The following is an 18,571-nucleotide window of genomic DNA, read 5'->3' on the forward strand; positions in this document are numbered from 1 at the left end:
CTGTTGCACGTTTTTACATCCACACAATATTCCCTGCATCTTTAAATTATTTTTTTTTGGGTACAATCTTTAAATTAATTTAACTTAAGGAACCAGGACACAGATAAACAAATATTAGCATTAATACTTTAATAATAATAATTGAGCGTGCTTTAAATGGTAGCTTTAATAATAATAAAAAATTGGTTTCATACATAGGCTCGGCTTGTTTGTAGATACATAGCATGTGGTGCCACTTTTTTTTATCCTTAAGTTTTGTTTCTTTATTCTTAGCATGCGCTACATGTAAGTCTAACTAAATAGAGAAACAATTTGAAATAGTTCTAATAATAAAAAAAAAATCAGAATTACTGCAGCTCAACTATGAACAAGCTCATTGGTCAATAATGAATGAAATGATAAAATATGAGCTAGAAAATCAAGGTACAGATCCTCCGCAGTTTGCTTTCACACTGCCCGAATCTCAGTTCTTAAAATATAAATTTTGTTTTATTAACAAGTTATAAATGATTAGATATAACGAGTGAAATCGTTGGATTGAGCTGCATCATTGCGATTTATTTTTGTTTTATTAGAAGTTATAAACATTTAGATACGATGTGGTAGGACAGGAGAATGGCATGGAGTGGTGTGGTAGTGGGAGAGGAATTTTTTAGGCCAGGCCTCTTTTTATGACAGCAAGTATTAGGATTGTGTGGGGCCAGCTGCAGAAAACTCATTTGAGTATGCAGCCACCATTGCCAGCTTCCCTGCCACTCATCTAACGTGTAATAGCATCTGGAAGGTGTTTGAGGCAGCTATAGGAAGGAAGCTTGGAGGAATGATATAGAAGGAATTTTGAACTGCTATGACTGCAGCAGAGTAGCGTAGCAGAAGTACCACTGTGAGCATAGGTGCAAGTACATTACAGCAGTTTCAAGTTCATGTTAAAGGTTATGGACAGGATAAGCTTGAGGTGTACAAAAAAGAATATCAGCTGCTAAGAGGGTTTCTTTACAATGCTAGAATTTTCCTCTTTTGCTGCATAATCTATTGTTTTTTGCTATCTAGTGCAATAGATGAATTTATGTATAAAGATTGGGATACTCTTTAAAATATATATTTTTAATTTATTTAATTTTTGCTGATAAAAAAATGAGTGAAAGCCATTGGATCAAACTGCTAATGTAGTTTACTTCAGACAAAAGAACTTCACAAATAAAGACGTAAAGAATAAAGGGACAAGAGAAACGTTCCTTAAAATGAGAAAAGAAAATAATGTCAGTCGAGGCACAAAGAATAAACCATAACTTATTTCCTGAAATAAAATATATACATATACAAGCCTGGACCATAAGATACTGGTTTTTGTTACTAGAATAACAACAAAATTTTATTTATATAATACTTGGGTACACTGGTCCCTTAGATAAGACCAAGGCGAACTTCCATCCCATGATAAATGTCCACGATGGAAATTCCATCTTCAACGGCTAGAAAGTCAATTAGTCTCGGGGATTGCAACAATATCAATGGCATTTACGAGACACCCAGAAAAGTATGAACAACAATGAGCCATATAGCAACATTGCATTCCTCAATTATCATGGATCCAAATTCACAATCATAACATCAATTCAATAGAACAAAACTAACAAAATTACATGATTTTGAGTTGGCCCTCGCTATGTCTTTTTTGGTGGTTGAAAACAACATAAAATATTATCACTTGATAAAACAAACTAAAGTATAAAACAGATTCCAAAAAGTTACGTGTATATATATACTTTTGTCACCTTAGAAAGTGTGGATAAAGTCTGATTTTATGTCCGAAAAATCTCTAACACACAGCACAAGGTTTCAATCCAAATTCTCAATTTGTCTGAATCAGCTTTGAAGATCTTAAAATAGACTCTTCTTTGGACCCCAAAACCATGGAAGTCTAAGAAATCTTACAATCATCCCAAAACAAAAGGAGCAAAATTGCATGTTCTAAAATAATTATTTTTTGGCACTTTTGAGATAATAATTTTCACATTAGGAGTAAATTCTAATCTAATCTACATATACTACAAGAAAACAAAACACACTCTCTGGCTTGGTAATTGCATCTTAGTAAGAAAATTGTGGTGTAATTGCAAAATCTTATAACATGGTCATCAATCTTGGAACTCAATAGTTCGCACTTGCAGAACGGAGGAACATATAGATGTTTGAAATCTGTTATGTTATTCCCCATTTCATACGTGGTAGACAATTTTTCTGGCATGTAACAACTATTGATTTTTTGGGTAAATCATATGTTTTAGATGTCTGTAATATGGTTGTTTTGTATGGATATACTGTACACATGTGGACTAGAGGACTAGAGAATTTGCTATGCAAATTAGCATATTAACAGATTATATTGAGTTTGGTTTTGAGTCTGTTTGGGTTTATACGAGTTAGATTTGATTTTGTACGGGTTAGTTTTTGAAATTGTACGGATTATACGGGTTTTTTAGTGGTAAATTTGTTTGTCTCTCTATTTGTTGGTTTGGGAGACCAGTGAAATTGTTTCATTTTTTTTAGGTATGTATAAGGGTTGAATCACCCTTAAGTGATTCCTGTTATTCAATCTTTATTACTGATAAAAAAAATTAGTATATTAACATAAGAATAGGAGCTGTGAGTTGTAACAGCATGTGCTCCGAAGTAATTTGCATTTATATTTTTTTTATTGGAAACATAAATGTTCCATTATATTCATTTATTCATTGTATATAAAAAAAAACGTGCTTGCATTTCATGTTGACTTGGAATTCTACTGCCAATGCCTCCAGGTCTCACACCTGTTATGTTACGCGCATTTACATCAATGCAATATTCCTTGCATCTTTAAATCAATTGTTTTTTGTTTCTTTATTCTTAGCATGTGATGCATTCAAGTGTAATTAAATCAATAAACAATTTGAAACAGTTTTCATACTAACTACAAAGCAATTTAAAATTACTATACAGTTCAACTACATATGAGCATGCTCATTGGTCGATGTAATGTGAATTAGAGAATCAAGATATATATAGTTTAAAATAACATAGGCAACCAAACATCAATTATAATAAGGGTAGAACTGAAATTTGTCTATTAGAAGTTTATAAATAATTAGATATAATGACTGAAATTTGTTAGAATAAAATGCACCTTTGTGTCAACTCTTGGTAAGTATACCAAATAGTATTGTGTTTAGTAATAAAATAGAAAGATCTAAAAGCATTGATTGCTACAAATTTAAAAAGGTGAATATAATTTTAAATTGAAAATATATTCAAAAGTTTTTTTTTATCAGCAATAAAAAATAAATAAATGGGAACCACTTCTGGGGTGATCCAACCCTTATACATAAATAGCTATCGCCTTACCAACCTCCAACCAATACACCTTCCAACTAAATAAGGAACAACCAAAGCAACACAAGAAAACATTAAACAACCAGCCTCATACAATCCATTGGGTTCAAAACCCAGTTGAGATACGTAAAGGAATTACAACAGGACTTTGCAAAAATCAAGACCAAACATTTACCTAAACTAGTGCAAATACCTCGAGCGCATCTACCACGCCCTTGTCGAAGGTCACCGACTTCCTATGTCTCCAAATTCCACTCACAACACCAACTCAAATCGCCCCCCAAACGTCATTAACCACATCAGAAGCCGAACACAACCTGAATTGTTGGAAGTTTACCAAAGGGTCCTTGTGAATAACAAACGACACTCCAAGCCACTCAAAACAAAGACACCACACTCGCCAGGTAAACTCGCAGACGGAAAACAGATGACAGGACGACTCTTCCACCTTCCCACACAAATCACACACCAGATTCTCAACCACCACCCCTCACCTTTCCAAATTTACCTTAGTAGCAACTTAAGATAATATTACAGAGAAATATTTATTGAGTTGAATTTTATGAACTCATTTCAATGTAATTTTCTTTCTAGCTAATATATCTTTAACACAATTCGATCATTCACATAACAAATTTACTGTTCCTAATTCTCTTGAGACGAGATTTAAATATTAATGCAAAAATTCTAATTCCTTAATTTATTTTATACCAGACTTGCAGGAAGGATATTAGAAAAAAAATGCATGAAGGATATTAGAATTATTTTAACCATAAATTTAGTATAAAATAAATAAATTTATTGCATAAAGACAAAATTAAAAAGTTCAATTACTATGATGAGACAAAGTTATTATCACATTTAACACAGTACACTTTATTTTATTTTTTATAAGAAGTTATAAACATATAATGTTTTATAGCTAATATTGAATCCAACTATTTATTTATAGCTATTGAATCAAACTGCTACGGATGCAGTTTACCGCAGACAATTAATAGAGCTTCCCAATTTTTTTGAAGTCTCCCAGCGACCCAATATAATTTATTTTCATTAAGTTCTTTTATTCTGTTTAACTCGAAGTTTGAACCTACCTGTCGGAAAAGAAGGTAGTTTCAAGTTGGTTTTTTCGGATTCCGGTAGCGGTTCTCTATCACACTTGACATCAATGAATTTTTTAGCAATTTGGAGCAAAAGACGTAAGTAAAGAACATACTGCTGTTTCTGTAAATGTTTATTAGATTATTCTTTTTGAAATCCTTTATATATAGATAGTTGCAGCTGTGATTGTATTATAGATTGGTTTTTGGTACTGGAACTCGGCCCTTATATCGTTTGGCAGAAAGTGTTCATTTCTTTTAGTACAGTAATTCTCAGGAGTATGTATACGGGTTGGAGTAACTATGAATATATATAGATATATTTTTCTGATGTAAAAAAGAATTGACCAGGACTAAAACCTAATGTGTTCCTTATCTTTCAAATGCCTCTTTGCTTTTGAGCTGCTAAATAGAATAGAGGGAAAAGGATTATCAGGGTTTGAGGCCAAGTTCTTGATTCTTGTTTTTTCTTTTTTCTTTTTGCATTATACACTTTTTCGATCACGTTAATTTATCAATAGTTACGTTGTTTGATTGATTGATGCTAATCTTCTTAATTAGATTAAAAAAAAATGCTGGTAAAGCATAAATGGTCATCTAGTGCTTGAAAGATAATGTTTTTCATTCCGATTTCAGGAGGCATATGTATTTATCAAGGTGAGGTTTCCCATAATTTTTTTTCATATATGGCAAGCACAAGCTGGTTATTATTTGAGGAAAGATGTAGATTGGAAATTTAAAAGGCATACAACAGATTCACTCTCACTCAGTCTTGAAAATAAATGTTCTTGCTAACTTGCCATCTTATAAAACACTCAGATAAGAACACTAGGGCACAGTCATACGTACTTAGTTTATTCCAACTAATTTAAGCCATTTTTTTTTCTGAATGAATGATAGGATTCATATATCTTGCGGATTGGCCATAACAATCTTTCCAACTTCAGTGGAGCTACCTTGGAGAAGGTTAGCAGCAAGTGCGACATATAGTTACTCCACAGAGTATGAACAAGTGTAAAATGCACAAGAAATACCAGGCAACCAACTCCAAAAGTGAAATAAGGGCCCCAATTGGATAAGAATTCAAAGATCAACGTGGCACTGGCAATAGAAGCAAACATCATGAATCCAGCAGATATTAAAAGTGTCACACTACCAAATCTCACCTTATTTTCCTGTAATCGGATAGACTCATCTTTTGGCTCCATGTTTGAAGGAAGAATAGCTGAAGCATAGAATAACATAGATGCAGCGCAGAAAGATGTTTCCAGCCCAACTGATACAAAAAAGATCGTATACCATGTCTTCTTCCGAAAAATTGGAGTAAGTGTACTATCAATATCATTAAGAGGAATGGTTATGGCAACGGAAATTCCTAAGGTGATGATAAGAGTTGCCACCACTATTAAAGTATTTGCCAGAGCTTTCAGTTCAGATGCAGATTCTCTGTGCAACTCTTTGTGTGTCTGATAAAATAAATCTTTAGGGGTCCAACCATCTTTATTTCTCTTTCTTTTCATTGAAGGTGGAACTATTTTCTCCACTTCCTGTTTCGTTTCGTTAAAAATGAAACTAAAATGTTTAGTACGATGAAGAGCAAAGAGGTAGAAAATTAATTATAAAAATAATAATAAAGTGTTCAGATAGAAAATCTAAAAAGATAATTTGAATGAGAAATTCTAAAATAAATTCAATTATAGAGATGAAAAATGAATTGCAGCTTAGAAGCTCATAATAGAGATGACAAATGAACCTATTTTTATTGATTTTGAGGATGAATTCTCATATTGATTGGATAAAGATATACATATGATAATATCTAATTTTTTAAATTGAGTATAAGAGTAGAATGAATATATATCCTCTTTCTTGTCCTAATTTTCATCAAATACTCATTTCTTTCCGTTTTAAATTATTAAAACATATTTAATTTATTAGATAATTTAAAATGTTTTTATTAATTTTCTTTTTCCTTTGATTTTTATTTCTAGGTTATACAAATATTTTTACTTTTTTTTTTATAATTATTTGACAATATCTAATTATTATTTGATATTTATACAATTATAACTTTTTTATGTAAATGTGTATACTTTTCACATTGAATACATGACAATTACATATTTCTTTTGTTGTGATTTTTAACTTTTATAAAAAAATTATTTAATTAATATTTAGAATTGTAAAGAAATGGAACACAAATACAAACATAAGAGAATGAGATAAAAATTAATATCCAAAAGATATGAGAATAAGAATGAAAATAAATTTTTACTTTAAGAATAGAAATGAAATAGTTAAACCTGCACCTAACCCACCTTTTATTAACAAAATAGAATTTGAAATAATTTCAAATTTATGTTTTTCCCGTTCTAGGAAAACTAAAACTAACACATGGTAATTTAAATGTGTTATATCTTAACATTGTTTTGTAATCAACATTACCAAAAGTTTCGTTTAGAATAAAGTCAATGATGTTTATTTTTGACTGACATTATCTAGACTATACATTAATGTTAGGCTAAAGTTATTTTTCAATATATTGGATTAATATTATTATTTTTACTAATTATAAAGTTTTTAGACAATGTAAGTTCTCATTATTTCTTATTGAATATTAGTTATATTTTTTTATCCGCAAAGAATAGAATAAAATAGGATTTTTTTCTAAATTAATTAGAAAAACATTCAATCAACCTCAACTATGGTTTTATTTTACCGATACCTACATCAGAAAGTTTTTTGTTCAACATTGACAAAAATAGTCTTCAAAAAATCTTCAATCAATAAAATAATTGTGAATGACACAAATTAAAAACAATTTGTATCCACATCAATCACAAAGAAAAAACTTCATCAATGAAAATCTGGGAAAATTTTTACAGAAGAATACATACAAACAAAATTCACTTAAAAAAATTATCATTATTAATAATTTTGAATTATTAAAATTTATTTATAATATTTAATTTTTTTATATATTTAGGATCACTGAAATACTTTATCTAAAAAAATATAATTTGAAATAGATTCATTTAAATTTAATGTATTTAAATACTTTAAAAAATATGAATTCTCTGCCATAGAGAAAAATTGACATTTTTTTACAATCTATAAACTGGAGAGAGGTCATGCTACCTTAAAGAACTGGTAGAAAAAAATATTAAAGAGATTAACATTAAACGCTAATGAAGTAAGATATATATACCTGAAACCATTTATCTTCAGTACGCATTTGAACATAATTTGTTGATAATCCAAATTTTTCTTCTAAGTTATCCAACTTTGCAGTTAAATGAAGAACATTGTTACCCTCAAAATCAATCAATTGTACCATCAGATTCTTGGAATCCCCTGGTTTAATATTAGTTCGTATACAGCTTCTTGTCGATATAGAATAGTAATGTGAAGTAAGTTTCTTTGTTAGTGGAATCCACTTCAAATAACAAATATGGATGATTGTTGAGAAGAGATTTTAAAATCATAATGTTTCCTGATTTTGCCGCATCGAACATCGTTGTTGACATTTTTGCATAGTTCAGAGACTCTTTCTCTTCTTCCATTCCTTTAAACAACGATCTTACAATATCTTCATTACCAATAAATTCTTGAGATGAAGCTATCCTTGAGTTCAAATTAGTCATGTACACACACATACAATAATTTAGTTAAATAGAGTAATTATAGTACACATATTCATAGATCTACATCAACTACAATTGATATGAACATTTCTCTACCATGAATAAACAAATAATAGAATTACAAAGAAAATAATTACAGGTGCAGTTGAAATTTAAAACAGTCTTAAAACAAGAAATGTCGTGCAAACTTTTCATCTTATTATCCTCCAAAACTCTTAAGCACAATCTCATATTTTAGATCATTGAACCACATTTAAGCTTTTTCCTTTGAGAAAGTGAGGAAGACACGATTTATCTTACTAATTAGCCAGAATATTGTTGTGTGAGCCTCCTCCAAATAAAATAGTAATGAGTACGCAATGCCAATCAATCGCTTAAAATCAGGTGTAACATGTACAACCAATACCAGTAAACCAAGTGCACAAATGACATAAAGGATCCAACTGGATAAGAATTCAAAGACCAGTACGCAGCCGGAAACTAGAGCAACAAACATGAGTCCAAGTGAGCTGAAAAGTGCCACATTCCCAAAAACTAACTTTGTTTGTCGCAACCGAACAGACTCTTCCTTTGGTTTTTCCCAAGATGAGGGAAGAATAACCGAACCATAGAACATCATAGACGAAACACAAAAACATGTTCCATTTGCAAGCGATAGAAAGAAAAACGTATACCATATCTTCCTTGAAAAAAAAGGAGTACGTGTACCATCAATATCCTCAACAGGAACGGTCATACCTCCGGTTATCCCTAGTGTGATGACCAGAGTTGCTACCACTAACAATGTATTTGCTGTAGCTTGCAGTTCTGATATTGATTCTTTGTGCAACTTTTCATGTCTCTTATAGAACAATTCTTTAGGAGTCAAACCTTCGTTGTTTTTCATTGTTTTCATTGCACGTGGAACTATCTTCTCCACGTCCTGTGTTTGGTCAAAAGTGATGACTATTAATGTAATGAGGAAGATAAAGAACATAAGTACGTAGCAAATTAATTATTAAAAAAAGTATTATAAATGCATTGAGGAACGCATAAAAAAGAGAATAAGTAAACAGGAAAAACATTATCGTTACAAAGAAATGATAATCGTGTAGATATATACGTACGTACCTTAAACCATTTCTCCTCACTGCTCATTAGAACGTTTTGTGTTGATAATTTGGATTGTTTTTCAGCTTGTTCCATCTCTCCAGCTAAGTGAAGAACATTATTACCCTTAGAATCAACCAGTTTTGTCAGAACATTCTTTGCAACCTCATTCTTTAATATTAGTTTGTATACAGATCTTTGTCGATGTAGAATAGCTATGTGAAGTAAGCTTTGTTTGCAGGAACTCACTTCAAATAGAAAATTAGGATAATGCTTCAAAATGAGTTCTAAAATATTAGTGTTTCCTGATTTTGCTGCATTGAACATTGCTTTTGACAATTGTGCATTGAAAGTATCTTTCTCCTTTTCCCTTCCATTACACACCGAACCTACACTATTTTGATGGCCAATAGTATCCTCGCAAATGACTGCCATTGAGTTTAAATTACTAATCACATTCACTTACCCACTATTTAGTCAAATAAAATCACATTAGCCCATCTTAATTAATATATAGATAGTAACTAATGAGATCATAACAACAGTAAAATATTGTTATTTGAAGTTTTGATAATAAACTAGATGTATATATTTCTAGGACTTAGAGGGCGGTAAATGGTATAAATTATAGTAAAAAAAAGTAAGTTCTTTTACACTTTGCATTTTTATAGATAGAAAATGAAAGAGAATAAAAAACAGGTTATTTTTGTTAGGAAAAACGGGTAATTTTCCGACTAAAACAAAACCCTAACAGAGCTACCCGACAAATAATATTGAATAAATAAAGCGAAATAATAAAAGAGATAAAGAGGAAAAAACACACCAAAAAATTGTTAACGGAGTTCGGCCAATTTAGCCTAATCTCCGAGCACAGCAAAAACAACTCACTTTTATTATTATGGGAGAAGATATTACAAATTGGGATATTTAACAGTGAAGGAGGAGAGTTTAACTTATAACCCTCAAACTTCCTCCCAAACAATGAACTCACCGATGTGGGACTTGGGATTAAGCCAAAATCAACAAATCTCCACCTTGGCTTAATTTCAAGTTCCACCTAATACAAATCTTCTCAAAACATAACAAAACAAACTTTGCAGTGCTTCAAATTTGCGCCTCCGGACGCCAACTTCAAATGTGCAAAATATTAACCAAGTCTAAACAATGTTCAAACTTGGCGCTTGTAACCACCTTGCCTTGTAGCGAACATCTTCTTTATTAGAAAATTCTTCTTTCTTTGCAAATACCCATTTGCACCCAATTGCCTTCTTACCTTTTGGTAATTGTGCCAGCTTCCACGTCTTGTTCTTCTTCAAAGACTGCATCTCCTCTTCCATCGCACCTGCCCAATTACCACTCTCTGAACTTAGAATGGCTTCTGGGTAAGTGGATGGAATGTCATCAACAACTGGAAGTGCATAGGCAACCATATCCATGAAACGAGCAGGCTTCTGAATATCTCGTCTCTGTCTTCTAACTGCAATTGGCGCTGATTGCTGTTGAGATTCTTGGGTAGGAACCTCTTCCTCATCTGACTCTTCTTCTGCCATAGGAGAGTCACTTGTGGTATTTCGTGTTGGGATCACCACTGTCGGCTCAAACTCCACCTGCTTCCGGGCACACTCCACCTGTTGCGGAGTACTATCAGCTCCTTCTGGATTTACCTTCTTTAACATGGCAGATTCATCAAAGGTAACATCTCTGCTGATAATCGTCTTCTTTGCCTCTAGACACCACAAACGGTATCCCTTCACTTCAGGACTAAAGCCCATGAAAAGAGCCTTCTTTGCCCGTGGATCCAACTTTGATTCAATCACAAGATAATATGCAATAGAACCAAAAACATGCAAAGAATCATAATCAGTTGCAGGGTTTCCAGACCATACCTCTAACGAGGTTTTGCCATCTATAGCAGATGATGGCAAACGATTGACGAGATGTTGAGCGTATGTCACAGCCTCAGCCCAAAACTCTCTGCCTAACTCAGCATTAGACAACATACAACGAACTTTCTCCACAAGTGTCTTGTTCATACGCTCTGACACCCCATTCTGCTGTGGTGTTTTTCTAACAGTGAAGTGCCGAACTATGCCACAATCTTGGCATACCTTCAGGAACGGATCACTCTTGTATTCTCCTCCATTGTCTGTTCGGAGAACCTTAATCTTCGTTCCTGTCTGGTTTTCAACTTCAGCTTTCCACTTAAGGAAAATTTCAAGCACATCATTTTTGTTCTTCATAGTAAACACCCAAACTCTCCTGGAAAAATCATCCACAAAAGTGACAAAATAATGCCTACCTCCGATTGACGGAGTTTTGGCAGGTCCCCACACATTTGAATGCACATAATCCAGAATACCCTTGGTATTGTGAATTGCAGTGCCAAACTTCACTCTTCGTTGTTTTCCCAGAACACAATGCTCACAAAATTCAAGTTTGCAAGCCTTCATACCTTTCAACAATCCCTGCTTTGTAAGAATTTGCAAGGATTTCTCTCCAGCATGTCCCAACCTCATATGCCACAACTTCGTTGCCTCAACATCCTTCTTAGAGCTAGAAGTTGTTGCCGCTACTATCCCACCACTGTACTACCTTGGTAGTAATACAAATTGTTCTTCCTCACGCCTTTCAACATCACCAGTGCTTCTGAAGTTGCTTTAAGAATTTCATCTCGCATCGTCACAACTAGGCCGTTAGATTCTAAAGCCCCCAATGAGATGAGATTCTTCTTCAACTTTGGCACGTACCGTACATCCCGCAAAATTCTGGTGGATCCATCGTGATTCCGCAACTTGATTGAACCTATCCCAGTTGTCGTACATGGATTATCATTACCCATGTAAACAACCCCGCCATCAAGTTCTTGAAATTCAAAGAACCAATCTCGAATGGGACACATATGATAGGTACAACCTGAATCCAATATCCACTCATCTGGATACGATGATGCTGAAAGCGAGACAATTAAAGAGATATCTGATTCCACATCACTTTTGCATTCTGCAACATTTGCATCTTGCGGAACCTTCTCTTTCTTCTGTAGTTTTGGACAGTCTTTCTTCCAGTGTCATTTCTCATGACAGTAAGCACACTCATCTTTGGCAACGGCTCGACCTTTAGACTTAGACATCCCTCTTCTCTTCTTTGTTTGGCTTTGCTGACGACCTCTTGCCACCAATGCTTCTTCTGATGTCGTTGATTTGGTTTTCATCTTATCCTGCTTTCTCAATTCATGACTATATAAAGCAGAACAAACAACATCTAACGACACATTCTCCTTCCCATGAAGGAGCGTAGTCTCCAAATGTTCAAATTCATCAGGAAGAGATGATAATAACATCAAAGCCAAATCTTCATCCTCAAACTTCACATCTAAATTCAACAGGTCTGCTACTAATTCATTAAACATAGTGATGTGTGCATTCATAGTAGTACCTTGTTGGTAGTGAAATCGGAACAACCTTTTCTTCATCAGGAGCTTGTTCTGACCACTCTTCTTCAGAAACTTGTCCTCCAATGCCTTCCACAGTTTGTGTGCAGAAGTCTCGTTTTTTACGGCGTACTTCTGCTCTCTGGACAGGCAAGATCGAATAGTTCCGCATGCTAACCGGTTGATGATACTCCAGTCTTTCTCCTCTACCTCTTTTGGTTTCTCTCCTTCAATAGCAATATCAAGACCCTGCTGAAAAAGAGAGTCCAAGACCTCTCCTTGCCACATGCCAAAATGTCCAGTGTCATCAAATATTTCCACCGCTAATTTCAAAGTGGACACCGGGAACCTCGACCATGATGACAAGGAGCCCGACACTCTGGATACATCCTTCGCTTCTTCTTCTTGATTTGCCATTACAAACTCAAAATATAATATTCAATATCACAAATAATTTCAAACAACCCAAGGCGAACCTTCGGCTCTTGATACCACTTGTTGGGAAAAACAAGTAATTTTTCCACTAAAACAAAACCCTAACAAAGCTACCCGACAAATAATATTAAATAAACAGAGCAGAATAATAAAAGAGATAAAGAGGAAAAAAACACACCAGAAAATTGTTAACGGAGTTCGGCCAATTTAGCCTAATCTCCGAGCACAGCTGAAACAACTCACTTTTATTATTATGGGAGAAAATATTACAAATTGAGATATTTAACAGTGAAGGAGGAGAGTTTAATTTATAACCCTCAAACCTCCTCCCAAACAATGAACTCACCGATGTGGGACTTAGGATTAAGCCAAAATCAACAATTTTCCTCTCTTTAATTTCTTTTACCAAACTACATAAGGGTAAAAGGGGTGTTTATAAAGTATGATTTTACTGCTATGATAAAGTAAGTAATTATTAAAAAAATAATGGTTGACATTATAACACATTTATGATAAAGTTAAGTTTATAACATCAATTAATTTTTATTAATAACAGATAAATAGGTTGTTTTCTTCAGAATTAGACTCAGAAAAACGAAGTGTTTAAGGATTGTGAGAACTCACATTGATCAAGCATTTCCCAAGCTGTCGACCTCTCTTCGTTTTCAACAGTAAGCCGTTCTGATTCCGTTTTCAATAATTTTGATGTCACGGCTGTCATATGCCGAGAGTTAAGAGAAGAACAGACGCGTAAGAAAAAAATGAAATCATAACATACAACCGTTAAATATGCGAAAGAAATGTGCATGAACTTACTGTCAATATTGTTGTTGATGGTGAAGATAAATAGCTTCTTAATGTCTGGGAGGGGTAGCTTGTTTTCTTTGTCTTCTGAAGTCTTTTCAAATAAGAATTCTGTCATTCGAATGTGCCCAGCTGAAGAGGCTAACTGAATTGGAAGCATATCGTTTTTGTCTCTAATCCATAGCAAACTTCTCTTCTTGTTAAGAAGAATTTCAGCAATTTTCACATTTCCAGTTATCGCTGCCAAACAAAAGGCCTTTTCCATATCTTCTTGCTCCATACGTTCCACCAACTCTTTTACAAAAGCAGTTTGTTCCATTTTCATTGCAACGTCTAGGGCTGTTATTCCAACATCCGTTAATGGAATTCGCCACCAATAAGAATGAATTTCAGAATCATAGGATGAAGCCTCACTCCAATTTCCTGAAGCTGCTCCTATATATATTTTCCTTTTTTGGCTTCCTGCATTTCTCATGAATTTTTACTTATATTTAAATTTTTAATAGAACTAAAATGAGACAAATTAATTCATTTTGAATTACATCCTTCATTACTTAAAATATATGTGATTGTATTCATTAAAACGAAAAAATAGGACATTTTATAAATAGGTAAATATAAGTACACGTGCAACAAGATCAACATGAACGCCGGTTGATGAAGCGGCGTTCACCTTAGGTCACCATGATCGCGATCGATGAAGCGGCGTTCTTCATGTGTGTAGTCGGAGGTCGCCGAAGTAATGTAGAGGTTAACAAGATCGCCGGTCGAGGGAGCGGCGTTCTCCATATGTGGGTAGTCGCGTGGCGAGGTGAAAGTATGTGGATTGGGTCCTGGGAGGTTTGGTATAGTTGAGTGTTGCTTTGAGGTAACCTGATGGTTATATTTTGTTGGGTATGGTTTTCTCACTTTAAGGTTGTTCTGCTGCAACCATAAAGGAGAGCTTTTTTTGTGGATGATGTATGAAGTCCACTACTGGTTACTGTATATGGGTTGGGATACCCCTGAAGTATCCCCTTAATTTTATTTATTCATGATAAAAAAAAAAAAAAGTACACGTGCAACAAATTATAAATTTAAACTTTTGATATAATACCTGTTAAAGAAACAAGAGAATAATTTTGTAATTAAATTGAATTCATCAAGAGTGGATAATAATCTTAATGCATCTACTCGTATTCTACCGAATATTTTTGCATCTACACATCTACTCTTAAGGTTGTGACTAAAGAATTAAATAATTGAAAAGCAAAAACTGAAAAGAAAGAAATTAAAAATCATACTGTCTAGCTCCTCCTGTGATTGTAGTTCTGCTTCAGCCACATCAATGCCCACTTCTCCACTCTCTGCAAATGCATCACCAAAACATTATTTCTCTTCATCAATTCAATTCAAACAAAACAACTGCTCAAATATGATTGAACTTATACATAAATAAACACATAATCATAAGCATATATTTTTATACAAATATATGATCACACATTTAACAAACGTACTTTGAGTCTTCACAATGTTATCTTCGTTTGAGAAGGAAATTGAATGTGAGTCTGACATAGCTCCTGTGTTTTCTGGGAAGTTCCCTCAATTGCTGGTTATGATGCTCATTTACCAATCCATTCCTCAAGAGAGTTTTCCATTTATTTTGAGGAAAAAACCGCACTACAAACCAAGTTATTCCATAATGTGAAAAAAGGAAAAGAATACGGAAAACAATGCACTCAAAGTATTAAAGAATACTTAATATACTTTATTGAAAGTTTATGATATTGAGTTTTATTTTATGATATTGAGTTAGGTTTAAAGTCTACTTCTAAACATATTAACAAAGTCATTTTGAATTTATCTCATGAATTGTTTATCAGACTTATCAGGTCATTCAAATTGTTATTGAATTATTTATAATATATAGTCACACCAATTTTTTTTTAAGTTAAGTTTGATTTAAAATTTATTTCTTAATAATTATAATTACTTAAAATTAAAATGTAAATGATTATTATAATAACAAATTACACTACTTGATTTATTGAGTTGATCTTATTAATTGTCATTTTTTTGTAAATTACCTTTTTTTTCATTTCTTTCTTATATGTTTGATTTACTTAATTTTACATCGATTTCATCTTTCTCCTTTTATATATATTTTTAAATTACATTTAAATCATTTTTAAAAGTGATATAATAAAGTTTATTTAACATAAAATTTAATTATAATACAACATATATTTTAAAATATTATAATTTTTATTTATGTTAAATAAATGTTAATGCTTTATTAAAGATTTTTTTATTGTCGAAGAATAAATTAAATTAAATTAAACATCTTAGGAATTATCTATTAAAGACTAAAACACCAATTATTTTATTAAGAAAAAATCTATGTTTTAACAATCATATAGTTACTGTATATGGGTTGGGATACCCCTTATCCCTTTAATTTTATTTATTCATTGTTGATAAAAAAAAAAAACAATCATATAATCACTTATCATCTATATTTAAGAGTAATTTTTAAAAGTAATGTGCTAATTGTAAAAAAAATAAAAAGAAAAAGGTAAAAATAATAAATATATAAATTTATTTTGTTCTGCCATTGCACTTAGTTTAACACCCTTGAAAAGCAATTTTTTATCAATGTCGGGAGAATGAGCAAGAAAGGAACAAGTGTAAGCAGTGGAAGAACACTAATCCAAAAGATTTAATAGTTGTTAGAAGGTTTAAAGGTGAGATACTTTGCTAAAATTAATCAACATCTATTATTTTAATTCACTATTTATAAAAAAAACCTCTTAATTAAGATAATGTTAATTGTTATAATTAAGATAATGTTAATTGTTGAAAAAAATGGTTATTTCTTAGTTTATTTTTATAACTTTTTTTATCACCAAAAGAATAACAAAAATATTTTAGAAATATCTTAACACGTATATAAGAACCCTATAGTTTTGGTATGAAAATTAAAGAGTGCATTTTATTAAACTTCCAATATATTATCAAACTCGCTAAATTGTATTTTTAGATAATATTTGGAACAGTATTTACTTTATTATTTCATTCTTCAGTATTTTTTTATGAAATGTTGTCTAAATCACAGATTGAATCATTAATATATGTTAAATTAATTCTTCCCGGTAAAAGATGTACGGAAGAAGTCGATGACTCACCTTTTCGGTATAATAATAAATAAATAGCATAATTTCTGTTGAATTATTCTTAAAATACTTCGTTAAAGTGGGACAATGAACAAATATTATTCAGCTATTAAAATAATTTAAGATTTTAGGAAAATTATTAATTTAAACAAGACGCCTAAAATTAATATAGCATCATTTCGGTTGATAAAAAAAAGTTTAAAAAGTTACACCTACGAGACAGCCCGTTGGGCTTGCTACCAACACCAAATTCCGTTGGTTAGAGAATTAATAATTAAATTGATAAGATTCTTTTTCCTGCACTCTCTGAATTAGTATCTGCACCTCCTAAATGAAAGTAAAAGGAATAAAATACCCTTCTTTCCTACACCACCACACTACCGTTGTCATTGCACTACACCTCCAACTACATTAAATCTTGTTCCAGAAATCTTGCGCCAGAACACATATCATATATAAATACGTCAAAAATAATGTACTAACATCACATTTACATAGCAACCAACAAGTTTCACCTAAAACATCGAAATATCTTCTATGTAAGCTGCTGGTTTTTGTATGTAAAGCTGGTGGTGGATGTTAGGTGTACCTGTTTTTTGCATTCTCTATATGCTGCAGCTTTGGTGATTTTTCGTTTTTTGGTGACTAGAATGTGGGGTTGTTCCAAGCAGCTGAAGTTGAGGTTCTTTAGTTTGGCCTAGTCCATAGGTGGATGTAAGGTGGTCTTTTAAGCGTGTCAACCTATTTTTTTTTTTACCGTCTGAAGGTTTGTCCCATTTTGGGGTCTTGTAGGGTTAGGATGGACTCTTTCTTCCTACACCTCCATACCTTCTTGTGCCACTCCCATACTAAATGTGAAAATATTATTTTATCCTTTTTTTTTCACCCCCTTGGATTTGAAATAATAAGCCTATGGATTATGTAATCCGGATATATTCTGGATTACATAATCCGGAAGTCAATTTCATATTTTGAAAAGACTTCCGAATTATGTAATCCGGAAGCTAATAACACATCTGAAAAAAAGGCTTCCGGATTACATAATCCGGAAACTAATCTTATGTATAGAAAAGACTTCCGGATTATGTATAGAAAAGACTTCCGGATTATGTAATCCGGAAGCTAATCACAAAAGACTTCCAGATTACATAATCCGGAAGCTAATTCTGGAGACTTCTGGATTATGTAATCCGGAATATTGAGAAGGGTATTTTTGAAATATGAAAAACTTATGGGAGTGGCACAAGAAGGTATGGAGGTGCAGGAAGAAGCAGCCGTTAGGATGTGGTTTTGTCCAGCAGCTGCTACACTTTTTTTTAGCTTCTTTTTAGCCCAGTTTTTTTTTTGAGATTCTCTTTGTTTTTAACATGAATATTATATAAGAGTTGGAACACCCATAAACTGTCCCTTTCAATTTACTTATTCTTTGTTGATAAAAAAAATTAATAGAGTTTTTCCCAATTTTTATGAAGTCTCCCAGCCGACCCGATATTATTTATTTTCATTAATTTTTTTTCTATTTAACTCGAAGTTTGAATCTACCTG

The 18,571-nt window shown here is 32.5% G+C and overlaps 1 protein-coding gene across 1 annotated transcript; it reads right to left on the reverse strand.

Moving 5' to 3' along the window:
• Positions 1-8,366: 8,366 nt before the first annotated feature.
• Positions 8,367-9,637, reverse strand: LOC137833574 (uncharacterized). Its single transcript, XM_068641915.1, has 2 exons — positions 9,224-9,637; positions 8,367-9,035 (listed from the first exon to the last, which is right to left on the reverse strand). The coding sequence occupies exons 1-2, from the start codon at positions 9,635-9,637 to the stop codon at positions 8,367-8,369; spliced, it is 1,083 nt and encodes a 360-aa protein (XP_068498016.1).
• Between the last annotated feature and the right edge of the window lie 8,934 nt (positions 9,638-18,571).

Source organism: Phaseolus vulgaris, chromosome 6, assembly GCF_000499845.2.
Source record: "Phaseolus vulgaris cultivar G19833 chromosome 6, P. vulgaris v2.0, whole genome shotgun sequence".
NCBI lineage: Eukaryota > Viridiplantae > Streptophyta > Magnoliopsida > Fabales > Fabaceae > Phaseolus > Phaseolus vulgaris.

Coding starts and splice junctions, on each gene's coding strand:
- LOC137833574 (XM_068641915.1), bottom strand. CDS start 9,637: ATGGCAGTCATTTGCGAGGATACTATTGGCCATCAAAATAGTGTAGGT. Junction 9,036..9,223: donor GTGAGGAGAAATGGTTTAAG/GTACGTACGTAT, acceptor GACCAAACACAG/GACGTGGAGAAGATAGTTCC.